Source organism: Cervus elaphus, chromosome 23 (assembly GCF_910594005.1).
Source record: "Cervus elaphus chromosome 23, mCerEla1.1, whole genome shotgun sequence".
Classification (NCBI taxonomy): domain Eukaryota; kingdom Metazoa; phylum Chordata; class Mammalia; order Artiodactyla; family Cervidae; genus Cervus; species Cervus elaphus.
Window position 1 is genome coordinate 29,381,850 of NC_057837.1, and position 20,127 is coordinate 29,401,976.

At 45.0% G+C, this 20,127-nt stretch overlaps 2 protein-coding genes across 9 annotated transcripts in view; one reads left to right on the plus strand and one right to left on the minus strand.

Moving 5' to 3' along the window:
* The window catches only part of LOC122681693 (S-acyl fatty acid synthase thioesterase, medium chain-like), a 39,347-nt gene extending 32,522 nt beyond the window's left edge, over positions 1–6,825 (plus strand). For 5 of the 8 annotated variants that reach the window (XM_043884067.1, XM_043884065.1, XM_043884069.1 and 2 more), the window contains 2 exons: positions 4,984–5,066; positions 5,697–6,825. In XM_043884067.1, coding sequence (XP_043740002.1) covers positions 4,984–5,066; positions 5,697–5,836 — 223 coding nt within the window. In that variant the 3' untranslated portion in view covers positions 5,837–6,825. The remainder of the gene's footprint in view (positions 1–4,983; positions 5,067–5,696) is intronic. The other 3 variants (XM_043884071.1, XM_043884072.1, XM_043884070.1) reach the window with 2 other exon arrangements.
* A 2,036-nt stretch (positions 6,826–8,861) lies between these two features.
* Positions 8,862–16,056, minus strand: LOC122681597 (acyl-CoA-binding domain-containing protein 7-like). Its single transcript, XM_043883827.1, has 4 exons — positions 16,022–16,056; positions 9,369–9,486; positions 9,202–9,264; positions 8,862–9,122 (listed from the first exon to the last, which is right to left on the minus strand). The coding sequence occupies exons 1-4, from the start codon at positions 16,031–16,033 to the stop codon at positions 9,049–9,051; spliced, it is 267 nt and encodes an 88-aa protein (XP_043739762.1). The 5' UTR covers positions 16,034–16,056; the 3' UTR covers positions 8,862–9,048.
* Positions 16,057–20,127: the final 4,071 nt, after the last annotated feature.

The following is a 20,127-nucleotide window of genomic DNA, read 5'->3' on the forward strand; positions in this document are numbered from 1 at the left end:
CCCATCATGCGTTTCTTCAGTTTCGTCTGGCTCTTGTCTGCTTTGGGGAGGAGCCGGACACACGGGTCTGTGCTCCCTTTCTTTCTGCCACAAAGCCTGGAGCTGAACCTAGAGCCTCCACAGGCAGTGCCTGTGAGCAGAAGTTTATACAAATAGCTTTAAAAAAAGAAAAAGGGGCGCAGACTTGAAGCACCTTGGGAACAGAGACAATCCGGTTCATTTTTATCACATCTCTGCGTTCACGCCGACGCCCACCTCTACTCCACCACTAGGGGCGCTAGCTGCCCTGGTCTGTCATCTCTCTCCATTTCTACCCCAACTGTCTGAGCAAATGTGGTCCCCACAGGGCTGTGCTGTCTGTGTTCCTGGCTTAGCATGGAGTCAGAATCCAAGAAACACCAGTCCAAGTCCGACATCCCCTACTTCCACCAAAGGAAACGTGATTCAAAGCACTGTGGACATTCAGTGAAATAGCGTAGGCAAAAGCTGCTTTTTAATTAAGCCTCGCACAAACATCCTTCTGTTGAGGCTGTTCACCAGGATCCAGACCCCTGGCCTAGCGGCTGTGAGATCTGGATCCAGGGTCCCGCCTCTCAGAGGAAGGGATGCTGAGAGTAAACCCCTCAAGGTGTGGTAGGTGAGGAGGCCAGGAGGGCGTGTTTAGGAGACGGCGTGGATATGGCACCTGACAAACCACCCTCAATTTTTAAAAATCCAACCCAACAATTCACTACCAGAGGCTCTGGTGACTTTGGGGAATTAACATTTGTTAAGAAGAACCCTGAGTGTTGGAAAGGGAGCCGAGGTTCAACCACAGACCCTGAGAGAAATTGGAATAGAGAAGTTCATGACTCACGGGTCATGGAGGAGGTCCACGGCGCACCTCGTGGGGCCACACGGGGAGGTCAAGGCCGACTGCAGGCAGAGAGGTGGCCGGACCTGATGGACATGCCCTTAGGCGTGGGTGGAGGGCTTTGGAATTCCCGGGCTAAGTCCGGATTGGTCAACTTGAACCCCAAAGAGCAGGTTTTGGTCAACTTCATGGGAGGTTTACCTAAAAGGTATACAAGGGAAGGCTCTGGGGGGCCCGGAGCAGCTGTCACCTAGGCCGCTGGGGGAGGGTCACAACAGGAACTCACCTGTGTTTGTGACTCTGCACGTGCTCCAGGAAGGCCGAGGGTCAGGTCCAGACTCTCACAAGCTGCCTGGCCACACAGCATGGATGCTGAGGCACCAATATTATAAAGCAGTTTAGCTAAACTCTCAAGAGCTCTCAAAAGAAACCTCCCCCAGACTGAAAATAAAAGTCACTCACAAGGATATTCCACTTGCAGAATTAAAAAAAAAAAAAAAGTTTTTTAATAGTCTCACCCTCTCCCCAGCAAATCAAACCTCAGGAGCTACTTATAAGGATTCACTTCCTCTCTCCAAATCTCAAATGTCCTAAGCTTGTTCTGGATTCTCCCCTTTCTGCTTCCGCTCCTTCCCCTTCCTCGGTCTGCTCTCCTCTCTCCAGCTCTCCGCAGCACTCAGCTTTTCCCAATATACATGAAATCAGACCTGAAATGTCTCTCCACCCTCTCCTTGCCCATCACCCACCCCCAAGGCTCAAAGCCTGGAGGTCAAAAGGAAAATCCGAGGCAGGAGGGAAGGCTTTGCAGCTTCACTTCACTCAAGCTGCCCTCCTGTCCTACTCGGACGAATGCACAGTCGTCTTCTCCCTCTGGGACCCTGACGACACACAGGTCAGGCTGGCTGTCATCGTCCCAGGGCTCTCAGATGTTCTCCTTTTTTTAAAACTTTTTTTTTCTTTTCGTTTCAGTTTCGATGATTTCCATTAACCATCTTCATGTTGACTGATTCTTCGCTCAGCCGTTATCAAATCTACTGAATAGCTTGTCAAAGGAATGCCCTGTTGCTGCTACTGCTTATTTCTAGAATTTCTTTTGGACTCTTTCTTGCAGTCTTCACCTCTTTAATGAACTTCCCCATTTGTTCACATATGTCCATTTTTTCCATGAAATCCTTTGGCATCTCCATCATAGCGACTGTCAAGCCCTTCTCTGACAATTCCAACATCTGGGTCTTATTTGAGCCTTGTGCATGTGTGCTAAGTCACTTCAGTCGTGTCCGACTCTTTGCAACCCTATGGACTGTAGTCCGCCAGGCTCCTCTGTCCATGGGGTTCTCCAAGCAAGAATACTGGAGAGGGTTGCCATGCCCTCCTCCAAGGGATCTTCACCATCCACGGATTGAACCGGAGTCTTTTATGTCTCCTGCTTTGGCAGGCTGGTAATTTACCACTGAGCCACCTGGGAAGTCTTATTCTTTTAATTACTTTGCCTCTTAACAATGGAGGTTATATATTGCTTTTTGTGTCTGATAATTTTTTTTTATTGAAAGCTAGGTATCATGCATAAAACAGATATTCTATTGAAGGATATCATGCATGGAACTGACATAAATATACTTTATGATTTGAGCACATCTCCTCTGGCAGGCCCTGAATGTGGGGAGTTGGGTCAGTCCAGACTGGAGAGGAGCTGAGTTTCGGTTTTGTTGCTACTATGGTTACATTTCAGGGCAATGGTTCTCCCAAGTTACTGTGTGCTTACTGTGGAGACTAGACTGGAGGATTTTTCTCAATTTTTCTGTCTCTCTTCAGGCTCTCCCCCACTGACAGCTGTTGTTTGGCCCCCTATGTGTGATGCTAGCATCTGGGGTAACACGGGGAGCTCTTGGATATCCGAGCCAATCTTCAGCTTCAGTCTTAGCCAGGTCCTCTGTGTCTAGGCCTTGTGGGTGGGTCTGGTGGGTATTAGGTGGAAGTTTCCAGTCCCTCCCCAGAAGTAGAAGACTTTCCCTTGGCTTTTGTATAGAACTGGGGGCCTGGCAGCTCAGCTGGTAAAGGATCCACCTGCAATGCAGGAGACCCTGGTTTGATTCTTGGGTCACGAAGATCCCTTGAAGAAGGGATAGACTACCCTCTCCAGTATTCTTGAGCTTCCCTGGTGGCTCAGATGGTAAAGACTCTGTCTTCCTGTGGGAGAACTGGGTTTGACCCCTGGGTTGGGAAGACCCCCTGGAGGAGGACATGGCAACATACTCCAGTATTCTTGCCTGGAGAATCCCCATGGACAGAGGAGCCTGGTGGGCTACAGTCCATGGGGTTGCAAGCAGTTGGACACAACTGAGTGACTAAGCACAGCACAGGGGGCCCAAGACCCTTCCCATTCCTTCCCCCAGGGTAGAGGGTTAATGCTTCCATTCCCTACATCCATGGATCTTCCCATGTGCCCTGGGCGGGGGGCGTGGAGGGGGTGTTTGATGCCCCTCCTCCAGCAACTGAGATTTCTGCTTAGTAGGAGGGGAGGACTTGACTGGGGGCGGGGTTAGTGTCCATCTCATGGTCGCATCCAATTTCCTGCTGTCCACCTGCCCAGCAGAGAGGGCTATTTCTGACCTCCTGCCTGTTCCTATTCTTTCTCGTGAACCCCTCGTGGGGGGCCATGGACAGGAGCCTGTGAGTCAGTGTGAACTGCCTCTGACACATCACCCCACGCTTGGTCCCCAGCACTTGAGCATTTGTAGCTGGTTCCTTCTCACCCACATGGACAGCAGACACCCCTTCATCCTGTGCTCTGCCCACATGAGACAGTCCGTGTGACCCACCTCTCCTTAGAGGGGCCCAGCCTTCCCTGGAGTTCGCTATCTGGTTTGCCTTGCAAACTCAGCTTCCTGATGAGTTCAAGAATTTATGGTTTTGCAGTTTGTCAGGCATTTTTCCTTGTTAGGCTGCGAGGGGCACTCCTGGTTTTCTACATTCCAGGCAGAAGTGGGAATTCTTGCCTGGACTATTGAAAGAGACAACCCTTTGTCCCCTTCAGTCTGTTCTACACATTGTACCAAAAGGGAAGACTGTCAAGTCTGGTCATGATATGCCTTGCCCTAAATCCTCTTGGTGGCTTCCTGACTCTTAGGATGACCAGATCCCTTCAGGAGACCTACACGTGGCCCTCGCTTGCTTATTATTGTTTTTTGGTCACACCACGTTGCCTGTGGGATCCTAGTTCCCTGACCCAGGATTGAACCTGCACCCCTTGCATTGGAAGCTTAGAGTCCTAACCACTGGACCACAGGGAAGTCCTCTTGCTTGCTTCTTCTACCGCAATTTGTCCCAATTCTCCATTCACTCATGGAACAAAAGCCACCTGGTTTGTGCTCACCTGGCCCCTCTTTCCCTGCCATCTCTGCCCGTTGCCGAGTTTTTCCTATCTACTCAGATCTCAAGTCTAACCCCATGTTCCAGGGAGTCCCTGCTTGATGTCACTCCACCCCCACTTGTCACGTGTTCACAGATCACCCTGAACTTGGTGACCCATCTGTTCAATCTGTTCAATCGTCTGGCGACTTCATTAATGTCTGTCTCCCCAGCCAGTCTCTAAGTGGCAGGAGGAAAGGGGCTGTGCTTACCCAAGTGTCCCTAAGGGACTAACACAGCCCCAGCACCAGCTCTCAGCAAATGGTTTCCTGCTGTTTTGATGAAACTGAGAATCGGCAGAATCAACTCAGGGGCCCTCTGTCCATAAATCTGCATCTGTTCTGCGCACAGCAACCCTCTGCCGAACAACGGAGGCCTGGGGGATAGAGAGGTGGCCATTTCAGGGGAATGACAGTTGAAGATACTATATAACCAGCCCCATTTTGAGTTGGACTGGGTGCCCAGGTGCCACCTTGCCTGCACCTGGCTGTTCCAGAAGCCAGAAGATCTTAGAAAATAACCTGGACCACAGTGACTCTCAGGTGCTGACACGTAAAAGTGCCATGGATAAAAATAAAATAAAATAAAATGTTTGTATTGCTGTAAACAGCAAAAGGGAAGGAAGTGAGGACTTGTTTGATTTAAATGAGGTTATTAATAGGAAAAGATTCTAGGGGGTGTCTATTACGAAATGTTACAAACCGGCATCTTTATATTTGCAGCTGTAACACACACTCTAAGACTCGTCTTTCTTGTGACATAACATGCTTTTCTGGATCTGAAGATATACCAGCGGATATGGAAGGTGAAATGATTTTGATGGCTTGAGGTGTTTTATTGAGATATCTGATGATTTCCATGCCAGAGTTGCTGGCAGGCCTTGCAGCACAGATCTGATTTTTTTTAAAATGTCCTGTACTAGTACATAAATCCAGCCATGCACCTTTTTTCATACACTACAAGGGGATGTGTAATATCCATGCTTCTTTTTTTATCCTTAAACTATTGCCATACTTCAAGGAAGTGTCTTTTTGAAAAAATTCACTTGTATAAAAATGGTCTGGTCAGTACAGGGCACAAACGCCAAACAAAAGTATTAGTTAAAAGTATTAGTATTAGTATTTAACTAATACAAAAGTATTAGTTAAAAACAACAACAAAAAACCTCTCAACTGGCAGTTGCATGGAGTAGAAAACTGGTCCCAGTTTTATCTAGTGTAAATGGAGAGATGTCAGTTCTGCGTAAAATGAGAGAAGGCAGGTAATACCACTGTATACTGAGAGGTCTCTGAGAAATTAGAAATTCAGGATGCACAGAACATGAAACCATGGGAGTAACTCTACCACCAGTGTCAGCTCTTAGAAAAGTAACACCTGGAAGTAAATCTGCGGGTGGTGGCATCATTTGTTATTAAATACAATTCTGTTTTTTCAGCCTGGAAAGATGTAACCAGTGGAAATTTTGACAGTTTTGTGCTTCCAGGACACCACTTCTATCTTCTGGAACCTTCCAACACAAGCTTCATCAAGAAATACATAACCAAGTCTCTAGAAATATCAGCGCTTGCCTCTTGACAGATACCTCCCCTTCTTGGTCTTAAAACAGTCCCATTGATCATGTGATATTCTTCTTCGGTGTTTCAGAGTAGCTTAGGAGTTTGTTTCAGAGATTGGAAAATGATCAATTTGCTGCTGTCAGGGTGATGTGTTATCTACAAATGTATTTCCCCACAGAGCATTTACATATCTGGGGGATGCAAGATGAATGGGTCAAGAATACTTTCGGGAGGGTCTTTCTTCTTTGTATTAGAATCGCATTTGGGTCTCATCTGTGGAAGGTTTGTCAATGAAGTTCCTGCTTGGTCAATGATTCGTTTCTTCCTTTCGGTTATTCTGACAGTGAAAATCACAGACAGGGGAAGTGCTTGAAATGAAATGACTGTTTCATTAACACACTGGGGCCCAAAGCCTGATCTCATCTTTTGAAATATAGGGTTGCCCCAATCAATGAGGAAATGTTAAAATAAGACAGCCCTGAATAATCATTGCTGCCTGTCCTGGCAAGTCCCCGGAATGCCCGTAGCCCTCTTAGGTTCTCTTCTAAGGGGTTCCTCCGACCTGGACTGCTTGCTGTCTGTGTGTGTTCCCGCTGCTGTTCAGGCAATGACCAACTGGGACTCAGGGTGACTGTCCGGAGTCTAGTCCTCGGTGTACAGAGGGTCAGGCACAAATGCCAGACCCAGCAGGCTGCCTCAGCTTCATGTGTGATCATCTGAACCAGACAGAGAAAGCAAGCACACCAGTTGGAAACATACAGGAAAGAAAAGGGAAAAAATTAAGTAGGAGAATGATCTGAGTCAGAGCAACGGCAGACCACCACTGGTAGGATTCACAGATGCCTACTGCCCGGGATGGAGAGGCACCATATCCCCAGGGCTACGTGGGTCCTGCCATCTCTGCCGAGGCCCAAACCGTGTTTGTCTCTTGGAATCCTGGCTGTTTAACTGGCACCTTGATTTGTTATCTCCCTTGGTTCTTCACAATAAAGCCCCTACTGCATGCAACCAGTGTCTCTTCCTTACGGCTTCCAAAGCTTAACACAGCTTGACACGCTAAAATGTCACCTTCTAAAGCACGGATGTGTTTGGGATCACATAATATGGGGTCGTGTTTTTGTTGGTTTAAAAATAGTATATAGAGAGTCTTAGTGAGTAAGATTAAGGGAAATACACACAAGAGGGACTTTTTAGAATATATCATTCTTTTTAATATTTATTTACTTGGCTGTAGTGGGTCTTAGTTGCAGAATGTGAACTCTAAGTTGCAGCATGTGGGATCTAGTTCCCTGACCAGGGATCAAACCTGGGCCCCTGCATTGGGACCTCCGAGCTTTAGCTACTGGACCACCAGGGAAGTCCCCATTGTTTCTTTTTAACAAAGTGAAAATAATATAAAATTCATTGTCAGGGGGGAGGGTTTTGAGTTAAAATTCATGTAATACATTTGAGTTAAAGGTAACCTCGAGAAACTATGTTCACCGTTTAGTGTGCACTGAACTGTGCTTTACTCTTGGGTAGGATACAGGGCTCTGTTCTAGAAGGATTGGTGCTAAAGGAATCTAGATTTGTGATTATTCATTTGAACAACCTGTAGTTACTACAGTCCACAAATAGGAATCTCATGATGCGGCCGATGCCAGCCTTTTGGGGTGGAGGTGAGGTCCACGCAGGAACAGCTCAAAGAGTTTCTGAGCCCTCCACTGGAAGAGGGTGTCAACTTCATCGTGGAAGACTTCTGTCTTTAGGCAACACTTAGTAGAGAGGAGAATCACCTTTAACTTTCCCAAGTTTTCCAGATTAGAAATCAAGCTAGATTTGTTTTTCATTAAACTTTTTATTTTGTGAGAACTGTAGATTCACATGGGGTTCTAAGAAATGACACAGAGCTCCCCAGCTTCCCCAACATCGTGCAAAATTTTTGCAACATCATGCGAAATTCTAGTGTCACTGCCCAAGCAGGGGATGACATTGATACAGAACATCCCATCACCACTGGATCCCTCCTGCTGGCCTTTTAACATCCTCCCTCATTCCCCTCCTCCTTGGCAATCACTATTCAGTCCTCAAGGTTTGCAATTTTGCCATTTCAAGAATGTTACATAAACAGGATCATACAATATATAACCTTTTGGGACTGGCTTTTTTTTTCACCCAACATAATTCCCTGAAAATTCATCTAGTCAATCCAAAAATTTTTTTCTTAAGTCACATGAAATCAATCTCTCCCAGTGCTCACACAACACCAAACCTACACCCTTCAGCAGGGGACAGAGGCACTCTCTCTGGGAAGACTTCTAGCCTGTAGAATCTCAAATGGATGTTAGGACTCTGAAAATGAGGCCACCTTCTTTCAGAGAGCCTGTGGACACCAAAGTGAGACTGCAAACTGGTCCAATAGACATTCCAGATTCTTCATTTTCACTCTGATAAAACTGGACTTTAGAGGCATACTGTACAGTCTGTCATCACCAGCTACTACATTTCAGCCTGATGTTTTTATTTGTCCTAAGCATAGAAACTTGAATAGCTGATAGCCCATGACAGCTTTTCCTCTTTCTTTGAAGAGCTTGAGATAGACTCATAAGTTTATTTTTAAAAATTTTGTTGCTTGCTCTCATCTTTTATACAGTATACACTTTAAAATGAAGGTAGGATAAATACAGGTACCTCATTCAATTCTTAACCTCTGAGATCGACATTTTCCCCTTACCCTACAGATGCGCTTTAGCCAAAGCTTCAGTAACTTGCCTCGGGTTACCTATAAATCAGTCACTGAAGGGAGCCTGGAGCCAGATGTGTCTGTATTGCCGAGGCTCTGCATTGGTGTGAATCCCAAAGCTACACAGAGGAATGAATTGACCCTTGTGATTAGTTCTTAATAAACTGTGCTGATTATACCAGTAAGACCACTTCACTGCAGAAAAAACAGAGAAGCCAAAAGAACAAGCTTTTTGTGTACACACACACACTACACTAAAAACTAATGTTTTTGTATACAGACTACAAGAGCAACACTTTAAAAATAACTCTTTAAAATTGCCTGGTTTTAGCAAGTAAAATTTTATTAAACATGTAGTTTCAGCATACCTCTAATTCAGAATGACAAGTCATGTTACTAGCAAAAATACTGATGATCCATCAAGAGTTACAGTGCATTTCTCCCCTAAGTATTAGGTCACGATACCATTATGAAGGCTTCAAAAGGAAAATTCTCTCACGGGCTGAATTCTAGATTCCGTATTTTTCTATTAGCTCTCTTGCTTTAGAAATATAGGCACTCATGGCATCTTCCTTTGATAATCCTAGAAAGATACAAACAGGTTGACTCACCGACCGATGTACGTGGAAATTAAGAAGGTTCGTGTAACACTTAAAAACTACCTTTTTGAAGGTTCCAGGCTTCCCACTTAGCCTTTCCTTTTAGATCTAACAGTGCTGGACACTCTGCCAAAAGAAGGAAAGATACATTCACAGAGTTACTTGTTATTCTATGCTTCTATACTGTTCAACAAAGTGTACTGTTATTTTTTAATATGACAGCACAATACCAATATCTATGTCTCCAGTTACAGACTGTTTGTACAGTCCATAGATCTCTTTTAGTTCCTCATCATCTGGCCTGGTTTTCAGCTTCTTCACGTCTTTGGGCGCCTTGTCAAAATCAGCCTAAAACAAAAAGACAGTGCATTTGCCAACTTTAGGCAGGTTTATCTGCTTCAGGAGAACTTAAAGAGGACAGGAAGCTTTCAATCAGAAATGAACTATTACTGCTCTGGTTCCACCAGGATTATCCTTATTTTAATTTGTGGATACTTCCTTTGGTCCTTACCTGTTACACGGACAATGCACCTACATATTTGATACAGAGAACAAAATAAAATTCTTAATATTTAAAATGTTTATCTAAATGTTTAAAAACTGAAGAATACATAAATAAATGGAAAGATAGTCCCTGTTCTTCAATAGAAAACATTAATAGTAAAATGTTCATCTTACCCAAAGTCATCAACAAATTCAATGCACTTCATTATCAAAATTCCAATGGCATTTTTCACCGAAAGAGAAAAAGCAATCCCAAAATGTGTATAGAACCATAAAAGCTAAAGCAATCTTGAGAAAGAAGAACAAAGCTGGCGGCATCACAATTCCTTATTTCAAATGATATTACAAGCTATGGTAAGCAAAACAGTATGGTACCGACATAAAAACGGACACAAAGATCCATGGAACAGAGTCAAGAGCCCAGAAATAAACCCATGCATATATGGTCAATTCATTTATGACAAAGGAGCCAAGAATATACACTGCAGAAAGGACAGTGTCTTCAGTCAACAATTCTGGGAAAACTGAATACACGAGCAAAAAAATGAGACTGGACCCCATCTTACACCACATACAAAAATCAACTCGAATGAAAGATTTGAACATAAGATTTAAAACTGTAAACTACTAGAAAAAGAGATAGAAAGTAAGTTCCTTGACATCATTCTTAGCAATGATTTTTGGATGTGACACCAAAAGTAAAACTAGTTAAAACAAAAATAAACACAGGACACTATAGCAAACAAAAAACTTCTGCACAGCAAAGGAAACATCAACAAAATGAAAAGGCAACCTACTGAATGGGACAAAATATTTGCAAACTGTTTATCTGATAAGGGGCTAATATCCAAAATATATACAGAACTCGTATGACTGAACAGCAAAAAAAAAAAAAAAAGCAAAACAAAACAATCTGATTTAAAAAGAGTCAGGAGATTTTTCCACAGAAGATACATAGTGATCTGAAACAATGTTCCACATCATTAAGCATCAGGAAAATGCAAATCAAAACAACAATGACATATCTCCTCATATCTGTAAGAATGGCTATGATCAAAAAGGCAAGAAATAACCAGTGTTGATGAGGATTTGGCGAAAAGGGCACCCCATACACTGTTGGTGGGAATGTAAATTGGTGCAGCCACTGTGGAAAACAGTATGAAGCTTCTTCAAAAATTTAAAAAAGAACTACCATGTGATCTCACAATCCCACTTTGGAGTATTTATCCAAAGGAAATGAAATCAGTATCTTGAAGAGACATCCAAATATACTAAAATGTGTCAATACTAATGGCCTCTATTGGTAAGTTTCCTGTTTGTTTTTTTTTTAAATACCATCTATACTCTCCAAATTTCCCATAATGTGCATGCACATATTGTGTCTATAATAAGGGCAAAGTTAAAATGCTACATTACTTCCCTCAGCTTCCTAAGGGCAGGACAGGGCAAGACTGTCCAGGAGGTATAGGGATCCTTCCCTTCAGGGTTGGCAGGCATCTCAGGTGTTCTATTTGCTGTGAAGTCTCGTGCCATCTTCCAATGACAGCAACTCAAGTCCTTTCGGCAAGCTAAGCCTTGATACGAATTCTAAGGCTTCTCAGAAACCTGCTAAGTCCCTGCCTTCCAGGAAGGAGTTTTTGGAAGACTGTGCTTCATGTTTTGAGGGGTATGGAACCATCTAACAAGCTCATGAAAGTCTTGGACCCTCTCTATCCAAAAGTGGAGCCCTTGACCATTTCCCAGGCAATTTCAGAGGTCCCCTCTCTACTCTCTCCCCAGGCAGAGGAGAAAAACCCATTCCAGAGCAGGGCCCAGTGTCAGTCTTTCTCTCCAGCATGCCCTTCCCTGGCACCCCAACGTCATGCACTCGTGTTTTACGTGGCAGTTTCAGTGTGCCTTCTCCCAGCCCAGCTACGATGAGCCGTGGCGGGAAAAACATTGGGCTCATGTCAGGATCCTGGGTTTTAATTCTAGCTTGGAGACACACTGCCCTGGGACTCTGTGTAAGCAATGGAGCTCCCATGAGATTTGGCTTCAGCTAAAAAAAAAAAAAAAAAAAGGCATCAACCTTAGCCGGGAAGCATGAGGATGAAACAAGAATAAGACCGTAAATATTCTTGACTTCATTCTGTTGACTCTGCCAGCCCAGAGCTCACCACTTGTATCACACTATTGATTCAATATGTATTGAACACCTCTGAGGGGCCAGGCCTTGGGAGAGCAGACAGGGATGAACAGGGCAGCCAGCTTTCACAAAGCTCAGCATCCTGTGGGAGATGAGTGGGTCACAGTGATCATGTGATACTTGCTCAAGCAGAGGAGCAGTAGGTGTCCTGGGACCACAGAGAAGGGAACAGTTGTGAGGGTGGAAGGCACCTTCTCAGAGAAGATGATGCTTAGTTGAGCCTGGGGTGGGGTCAGTACCTAGCGGATGGACAGTGACAGGGAAGCGGGTTCCAGGCAGACCTAACAGTATTTATTAGGGCTCAGCACAAGGCTGGTGGGAAGGTATTTGTTCCCCCCAAGTATCCAGAACAGAGGATAGGCACAAACATTCATCTCAGTAGCAACAGCCTTGCCTTACAGAGTGCTGGCAGGTGGGAGGAGCCCATCTGAGCCCTGTACCTCCTTGCTGAACACATGAATGAAAAGTGAGTAGATATTAGGAGGGTCTGAAATTATCATAGGTTGCCAGGGTCTAGCCCCAGCAAGATCCAGGGGAACCCTCAGGATGAACGGCGTCGGCGAATGAGAGAGAGAGTGAGACAAAGCTCGGGGCTAAGTCTAAAGTTTATTTTCGCAGGGCCCCTTTATACCCTTAACAACATCTTTTGGGGGGAAGTGCATATTGTTTACACACAGGTCATCTCAAAACATTACAGCAACTTGACCTTCAACAGAAACTGGATGTCACCCACATACTTTTTCGTTCACAAGAGTCTTTTTTATCATTTGGCCTTCAGGCCTGCTAACATTTTATGGCTTGCACCTGGTGTGACTTAAGCAACTTCAGTAGCCGACCCTGTTTTTCTTATAATTAATCTATTTTCTTTCTAATAAGTGTCATCTCTATGGGAACTAGATAGGATTACATTTTTACAGAACAGAAATGCGAAGGACTGCAGAAACAGCAGACATGGCACAAAACAGGCTCTCAGTCTAAAAGTTAACTACCTGCAAGAAGTTGCCAGCTAATCTCTCTCTAAAGTATTTTCTATTAGGCACATTTGTGGCTATCATATTTGTGGAGCTTTTCTCACCCTGTGAAGGGGCCTATGCTTAATAGTTTCTTTTGTTAGTGTACTGTGCTTAGGATGTTTAGAACAATCAAGAGCATTTTGTGCAATGAGATCACACATCTATCAAACAAGCCAGAATGCCAGCAAAATGTTTGAAGTGAAGCATTTCCTTCATCCCTGGCCCCTTCATAGCGTACCAGCGTCCAGGAGATTTATTAATTAGGGTTTTAAGTTGGTCTTTATTCAGTGAAAGAGGAGCAGGAGAGCTCTCGGCAGGCAACACAAGAATCTGCAGCAGGGCAAACAAGAACAGCAGCAAAAGCTTTTAAGTTTCATTAGGTCCCATTTGTTTAGTTTTGCTTTTATTTCCAATATTCTGGGAGGTGGGTCATAGAGGATCTTGCTGTGATTTATGTCGGAGAGTGTTTTGCCTATGTTCTCCTCTAGGAGTTTTATAGTTTCTGGTCTTACATTTAGATCTTTAATCCATTTTGAGTTTATTTTTGTGTATGGCGTTAGAAAGTGTTCTAGTTTCATTCTTTTACAAGTGGTTGACCAGCTTTCCCAGCACCACTTGTTAAAGAGGTTGTCTTTTTTCCATTGTATATCCTTGCCTCCTTTGTCAAAGATAAGGTGTCCATAAGTTTGTGGATTTATCTCTGGGCTTTCTATTCTGTTCCATTGATCTATATTTCTGTCTTTGTGCCAGTACCATACTGTCTTGATGACTGTGGCTTTGTAGTATAGTCTGAAGTCAGGCAGGTTGATTCCTCCAGTTCCATTCTTCTTTCTCAAGATTACTTTGGCTATTCGAGGTTTTTTGTATTTCCATACAAATTGTGAAACACGTGCATCCCAATGTTCATCGCAGCACTGTTTATAATAGCCAGGACATGGAAGCAACCTAGATGCCCATCAGCAGATGAATGCATAAGGAAGCTGTGGTACATATACACCATGGAATATTACTCAGCTGTTAAAAAGAATTCATTTGAACCAGTTCTAATGAGATGGATGAAACTGGAGCCCATTATACAGAGTGAAGTAAGCCAGAAAGATAAAGAACATTACAGCATACTAACACATATATATGGAATTTAGAAAGATGGTAACGACAACCCTTTATGCAAAACAGAAAAAGAGACACAGAAGTACAGAACAGACTTTTGAACTCTGTGGGAGAAGGTGAGGGTGGGATGTTGCGAAAGAACAGCATGTATATTATCTATGGTGAAACAGGTCACTAGCCCAGGGGGGATGCATGAGACAAGTGCTTGGGCCTGGTGCACTGGGAAGACCCAGAGGAATCGGGTGGAGAGGGAGGGGGGAGGGGGGATCGGGATGGGGAATACGTGTAAATCTATTGCTGATTCATGTCAATGTATGACAAAACCCACTGAAAAAATAAATTAATTAATTAATTAAAAAAAAAAAAAAGAACAGCAGCAGAAAAGGGAGGAGGATATAGGGTAGGGTAGAGGCCGAGGCCAACCTGGAGGGTCCCTTATCCTAGACGGCTTTGCCTGTCAGGTATTTTCCTCGTGACCTCGTCATGGATGGGGTCCCAGACGGCCTTGCCTGCCTGATTTTCTTCATGACCTCGTCACAGGTGGGACCTCCCATAACGGCTCCCAGCAATAGGTGAGAAACAGATTTTTTTTTTTTTTCTTTTAATCTTTGGCCACACCTCACCACATGCAGGATCTTAGTTCCCTGACCAAGGATGGAACCTACACCCCTTGCAGTGGAAGCACACAGTCTTAACCACTGGACCACCAGGGAAATCCCAGAAACAGGGACTTAAAGGTACAGTCATTTACACTTAATTCCAAGCACTCTGGGCCAAAGGGAAAGTTGGATAATGTTCCTGTGCTGCTGCAGAGCTGGGCTCGCGGCTTTGGGTGAGGAATTTCAACGCCTGCTGAGCTCACTCTGCTGGAGCCCGTACTCAGCACCCTGGCTGAAAGCTGACCTGCTGGATTTCCCCCGCGCCTGTGCCTAACGGGTCTTCAAAACAACTGCCTTAAAACCTCTCCTCACACCCTCTCCCGTTCCTGTTTTCGCAAGGCCCCCCCGACCCCGCCCCTAGTGTAGCAGTGACCCTGGAGTACCACGGTCACATGGGGTGCATCCTGCCATGTACCCAATGCAAACATTTAAAATTTTTAAAGAATAGTTAGTGGTGACAGAAAGCTCATAGTACAAATTAAAAAAGAGAGAGAGCGAGAGAGCAAAATTATATAAAAAGCAAAGTGTGTGTATAAACATATACATTCACATATCACATAGATGTTTCTCAAACACTTGAGAAAGTAACCTAGTGCTAATGTGGTTATCACTTGGGTGAAGGAATGTCTGATGTTCTACTTTATATTATGGGCTTCCCTGGTAAAGAATCCGCCTGGTTTCATATCTGGGTTGGGAAGGTCCCCTTGAGAAAAGAATGGCTACCCACTCCAGTATTCTTGCCTGGAGAATTCCATGGACAGAAGAGCCCGGCGGGTTACAGTCCACGGGGTCACAAAGAGCCGGACAGGACTGAGAAACTAACACTTTCCCTTTTTTCTTTTTTACTTTACATTTGTTCCCTTTCCCCCAAATTTCCACCCTGAACATAAACTTTTTTTTCCCTCCAAAGACCACAAGAACAGTATATTTAAGATCGTGGTTTTCCAGATCTCTGCACTAGCTTGGAAGAGCCCCTAGGCGTGCCAAGGAGCAAGGGGAGGCCGCCCACACCTCCCTCTCCAGGATGGGAAGAGATGGCTGGGCAGGACCCGCCGGGTCCGCTGGGAGCAGCCTGGCGCCCGCCCTCCCGCGGCGGGTGCCTGGTTTGCGTCTAACCAGTCCCCGGGGTTCACAAGAGTTGCCATAGGGAGCCCGGCACGCCGTCAACAGAATGCACCGGTGCGGATTACGCGCAATAAGGGGGCGCTGGCGATGGGGTGGGCGTGTCTCGGGCGTCCCCGCGGACAGCTACCGGGGACAAAGAGGACTGGCAGCAGCGGCCTGAAGTGCCGGGTCAGAGATGCGCCGCGACCCCGGCGGGGGGTCACGCCGGCCCCACGCCCCACTCGAGCGCTTTTCTCCGGGACGTACGCTCCTCCCCGCCCGCAGCAGCGCGCGCACACCCAGCTCACCTGCAGGGACATGGCTGCTAAACCTGGACGGTGCCTGTCTCTAAGCGCCGGGTTCCCTTAAAGGGCAGCGCGCCTCCGCCCGCCGGCTCCCATTGGTCGCGCTCCCGGGCCCGGCCTATGCCCATTGGTCGCTGGCCCGCGAGGGCGGGGCTGGGCGGTGAGTGACACCGTCCGGGCCCGCGGGGCCGCGCTCTTCTCCCAGCCTAAGCCCTGCAGAGAGTTGTGCGCTGCCAGAGGTTGCAACTGGCAAGGCGCAGGGAAGAGAATTTAAATGAGCTCCTCTCTGCCCCTGACTCGCTCTATTCATTCTCTAGAGGTTGTTTGCAGGAAATCCTGAGAGGTCTCTCCAGGGCACTGACCTCACTTGGGATTCCTTTTCATATATACCTCTGTCCTCTGCATGATTCTAAGAGCTTGGGTGGCAGACAGCGTTTATCTGGTATCTCTGTCTCCCGACCCGTCTTGAGGCACAGCCCACCAGGAATGAAGAGGTAGTTTGCCTCTTCTCCTCATTATAAAAGGAGAGCCACTTACATTCTGAACACGCTCTGCAATCATCCCAACTGGATTTCAATTAGGGTAAAAAAAAAAAAACAAAAAAACAAAACACACAGGACTCTTCAACATGACCCCATTCGCCAGGGGAACAAACCCAGTGTCACTCCAAGTCTGCAGACACAGAACGGGGTTGTAATTCACGTCTGATTAAATTTTCAAAGAACTGGAACTGCATTTTCTGGTCATCTGAGGAGTTCATTTCATACAAGTCTTCGTGGAGCAAAGTGATTGGAAGAAAGGGCAAACTCTGTTTTAAGAAAGCTATTGATTTGAAATGTCTAACAATGTAACAACATACAGGAGTTCAAGGCCCTAAAACGGTTTATCGTGTTTTTGCATAAGAAACATTTTACCTTGTTTTTGCATAAGATTACACTTAAAAATTATTTGCTACATCTTCATGTAAATCCCTTGGCTTTTTATTTTCTCCTCAAAACTATTTTCATAGGGAAGTCAATGAGTTTCCAAATAAAGGACAAAAAGCAAATTTTAGAACAATATACTGAAAGGGGAATTCCCTGGTGGTCCGGTGGTTAGGGCTCTGCGCTTTCACTGCTGAAGGCCAGGTTGGACCCTTGGTGGGGGAACTAAGATTCCACAAGCCATGTGGTATGGTCAAAAAAAGAAAAAGAAAAAGAAATTCTTTTTTCTGTACTGGGCAGAATTTTTTTCAAAATTTCCCAGCGATGAGAAGCACACTAAAAGGCACAATGGAAATAGCAGCTGAAGAAGAGCAAGTGCTCTGTCTACTGGAGAAAGTCCTGTTTATCAGTGTGTGTCAGCTGGGAGCAGTGAGCTCCAGTATGGGTGTGTATCTGCAGTTGAGACATTTTGATATTATAGTCATTATAAAAAAATCAGGAGGAAAAGAGAGGGACGATACACTGTGCTCCATTTTATTCTCTAAGTCTAGAATGTTATTTTAAGCACTCTTTCCAAAGCATGTTCTTCTCTTGAGTTGCCATCCTCCTACTGGTTGCCAGAGCCATGACTGGCCTGTCTCAAGGAGCAAAAAGAAACAACAGAAACATCAATGTCCTCTGTTCAGTGATCATCATATACTAGGTACAATGAAAACTCAGTTTTGTGGAAACTTTAGGGAGTCAGTCAAGCTGGATAATAAAGATTTTTATTTTTACTATTGTTAAATATTGATTATAAACCAGTATGCATACATACATAAGTATTTTTAGAAAATAAAGGGCGCATTTATGAGCATACCACCAATTTAAGAAATAGAACATTCCTCTTTACCTCTGTGACTCTCCTGGTTCCGTTCCATCCTATCCTCCTTATTCACTCACACTTTCATTCATCTAATCCAACAGTTATTGAGTGCCAAATGAGCCAGGCACCCTTCTAGGCTTTTGAGAAACATCAGTCAGCAAAACAAACAAGAATCCCTATCCTTGTGTTACATTTTGGCAGGGGATGACAGATAATAAACATATACAAAAAGCAAATTATACAATCTATTGAAAGATGTTAGGTGATAGGTGCTATTTTCTTTTGTAAAGATTTTTTTGATTTGGAACATTTTTTAAGTCTTCATTGGGCTTCCTTAGTGGTCCAGTGGTTAAGAATCCGCCTGCCCATGCAGGGGACACAGGTATGCCCTAGTCCAGGAACTAGATCCCACGTGCTGCAGAGTAATTAAGCCCATGCACCACCACTACCGAGCCTGCACTTTAGAACCCGTGAGCTGCGACTTCTGAAACCTAAGTGCCTCGGGCCGGTGCGCTGAAACAAGAGACGCCACTGCAATGAGCAACCTGTGCACTGCAACCAAGAGTAGCCCCTGCTCACCACAACTAAAGCTCTCATGCAGCAGTGAAGACCCAGCACAGCCAAAAATAAGAATAAATATTAAAAAATAAAATCTTTATTCAATTTGTTACAATATTGCTTCTGTCTTATGTTTTTCTGGGTTTTTAGCCATGAGGCATGTGGTATCTTAGCTCCCTGACCAAGGGTCGAAACTGCGCCGCCTGCATTGGGATGTGAAGTCCCAAACACTGGACTGCCAGGGAAGCCCCTGATAGGTGCAGTTTTCAAAAAGAGCAGAGCAAAGAGGTGGAGAATCTTGTGCATATGGAGTGGGGAGGTGACTTGCAGTTATAAACATGTCATCAGGATGGGCCTCATGGGAAGATAACATTTGAGTAAAAGTTGAAGGAGGTGAGGGAGCTGGCCTGGAAGATCCCTGGGGAAGAGATTCCCTTGCAAAAACAGCATCCAGTACAAAGGCACTCAGAAATGAGCTTCCTGGCAGGTGTGATGTGCCAATGGGGCTGGCGCAGAGGAGCAAAAGAAGAGGTCAGAGGATAGGAGATGGGGACCCAATCACATAACACCTTGCCTGAAAGCATTTGGCTTCAAGGGGGAGTCAAACAGAACCACCGAAGGGTTCTCAGTGAGGACTGACATGATCTGACTTACTTTATCTTTTTTTTTTTTTTTTTAAGACTCTCTTCTGTTACTATGACTACAAAGAACAACATTGGAAGCAAGAGTCTTATTGTAATAATAATCCAGGAGAGAACTTATGGGTGTCTCCAACTCAGGTGGCAGCAGTGGAGGCAGTGAGATGTTCAGATTCTGCATTTATTTTGAAGGTAAAGTCAATAGGAGACCCTGATAGATTCTGTATCGGTATGAAAGAAAGAGAGGAGTCAGGACAGTTGTGAGATGTTTGCCTTGAGTAACTGGAAGAACTATAGGTGGAGTTGGCCTGATGGGGTGGCAAAGATCAGAGAGTCCCTTGTACAGCAAGATCAAACCAGTCAAATCCTAAAGAGAATCAACTCTGAATATTCATTGAAAGGACTGTTGCTAAAGCTGAAGCTCCAATACTTTCCCCACCTGATGCAAAGAGCTGACTCATTGGAAAAGACCCTGATGCTGGGAAAGATTGAAGGCAATAGGAAAAGAGGGTGGCAGAGGATGAGATGGTTGGATAGCATCACTGGGTTCAGCAGACATGAACTTGGGCAAACTCCGGGAGATAGTGAGGGACAGAGAGGCTTGGCATGCTGCAGTCCATGGGGTTGCAAACAGTCAGACATGACTTAGAAGCTGAAAAACAGCAACAAACATCAGAAGTTCCACCGTGGACATGCTGCATTTGAGATATCAGACATCCAAGTGGAAATGTGAAATGGGCAGTTAGATATTCAAGTCTCGACTGGGCTGGGTGTATAGATCTGAGACTCAGGGGTTCAATTTCTGAAACTTGGATGGCCCTAGAAACTCAGTGTGTATGGAGGAGAGATGGAAACAGAACTGAAGAGTGAGCCATGGGAAATTTCAACACTAAATGTTTGGGGGGAAGAGCACGAAGGAGACAGAGAAGTGATCACTGAGGTGAGAGAAAAACCAAGAGAATGCAGAGTTGAGGAAGCATCATGAGTGAGAAAGTATGTTTTGTTGTTGTTGTTGCTCAGTCGCCAAGTCAAGTCCAACCCTTTGCAACAGCATGGACTGCAGCATGCCAGGCTTCCCAGTCCTTCACCATCTCCTGGAGTTTGCCCAAGTTCATGTCCAAAGTA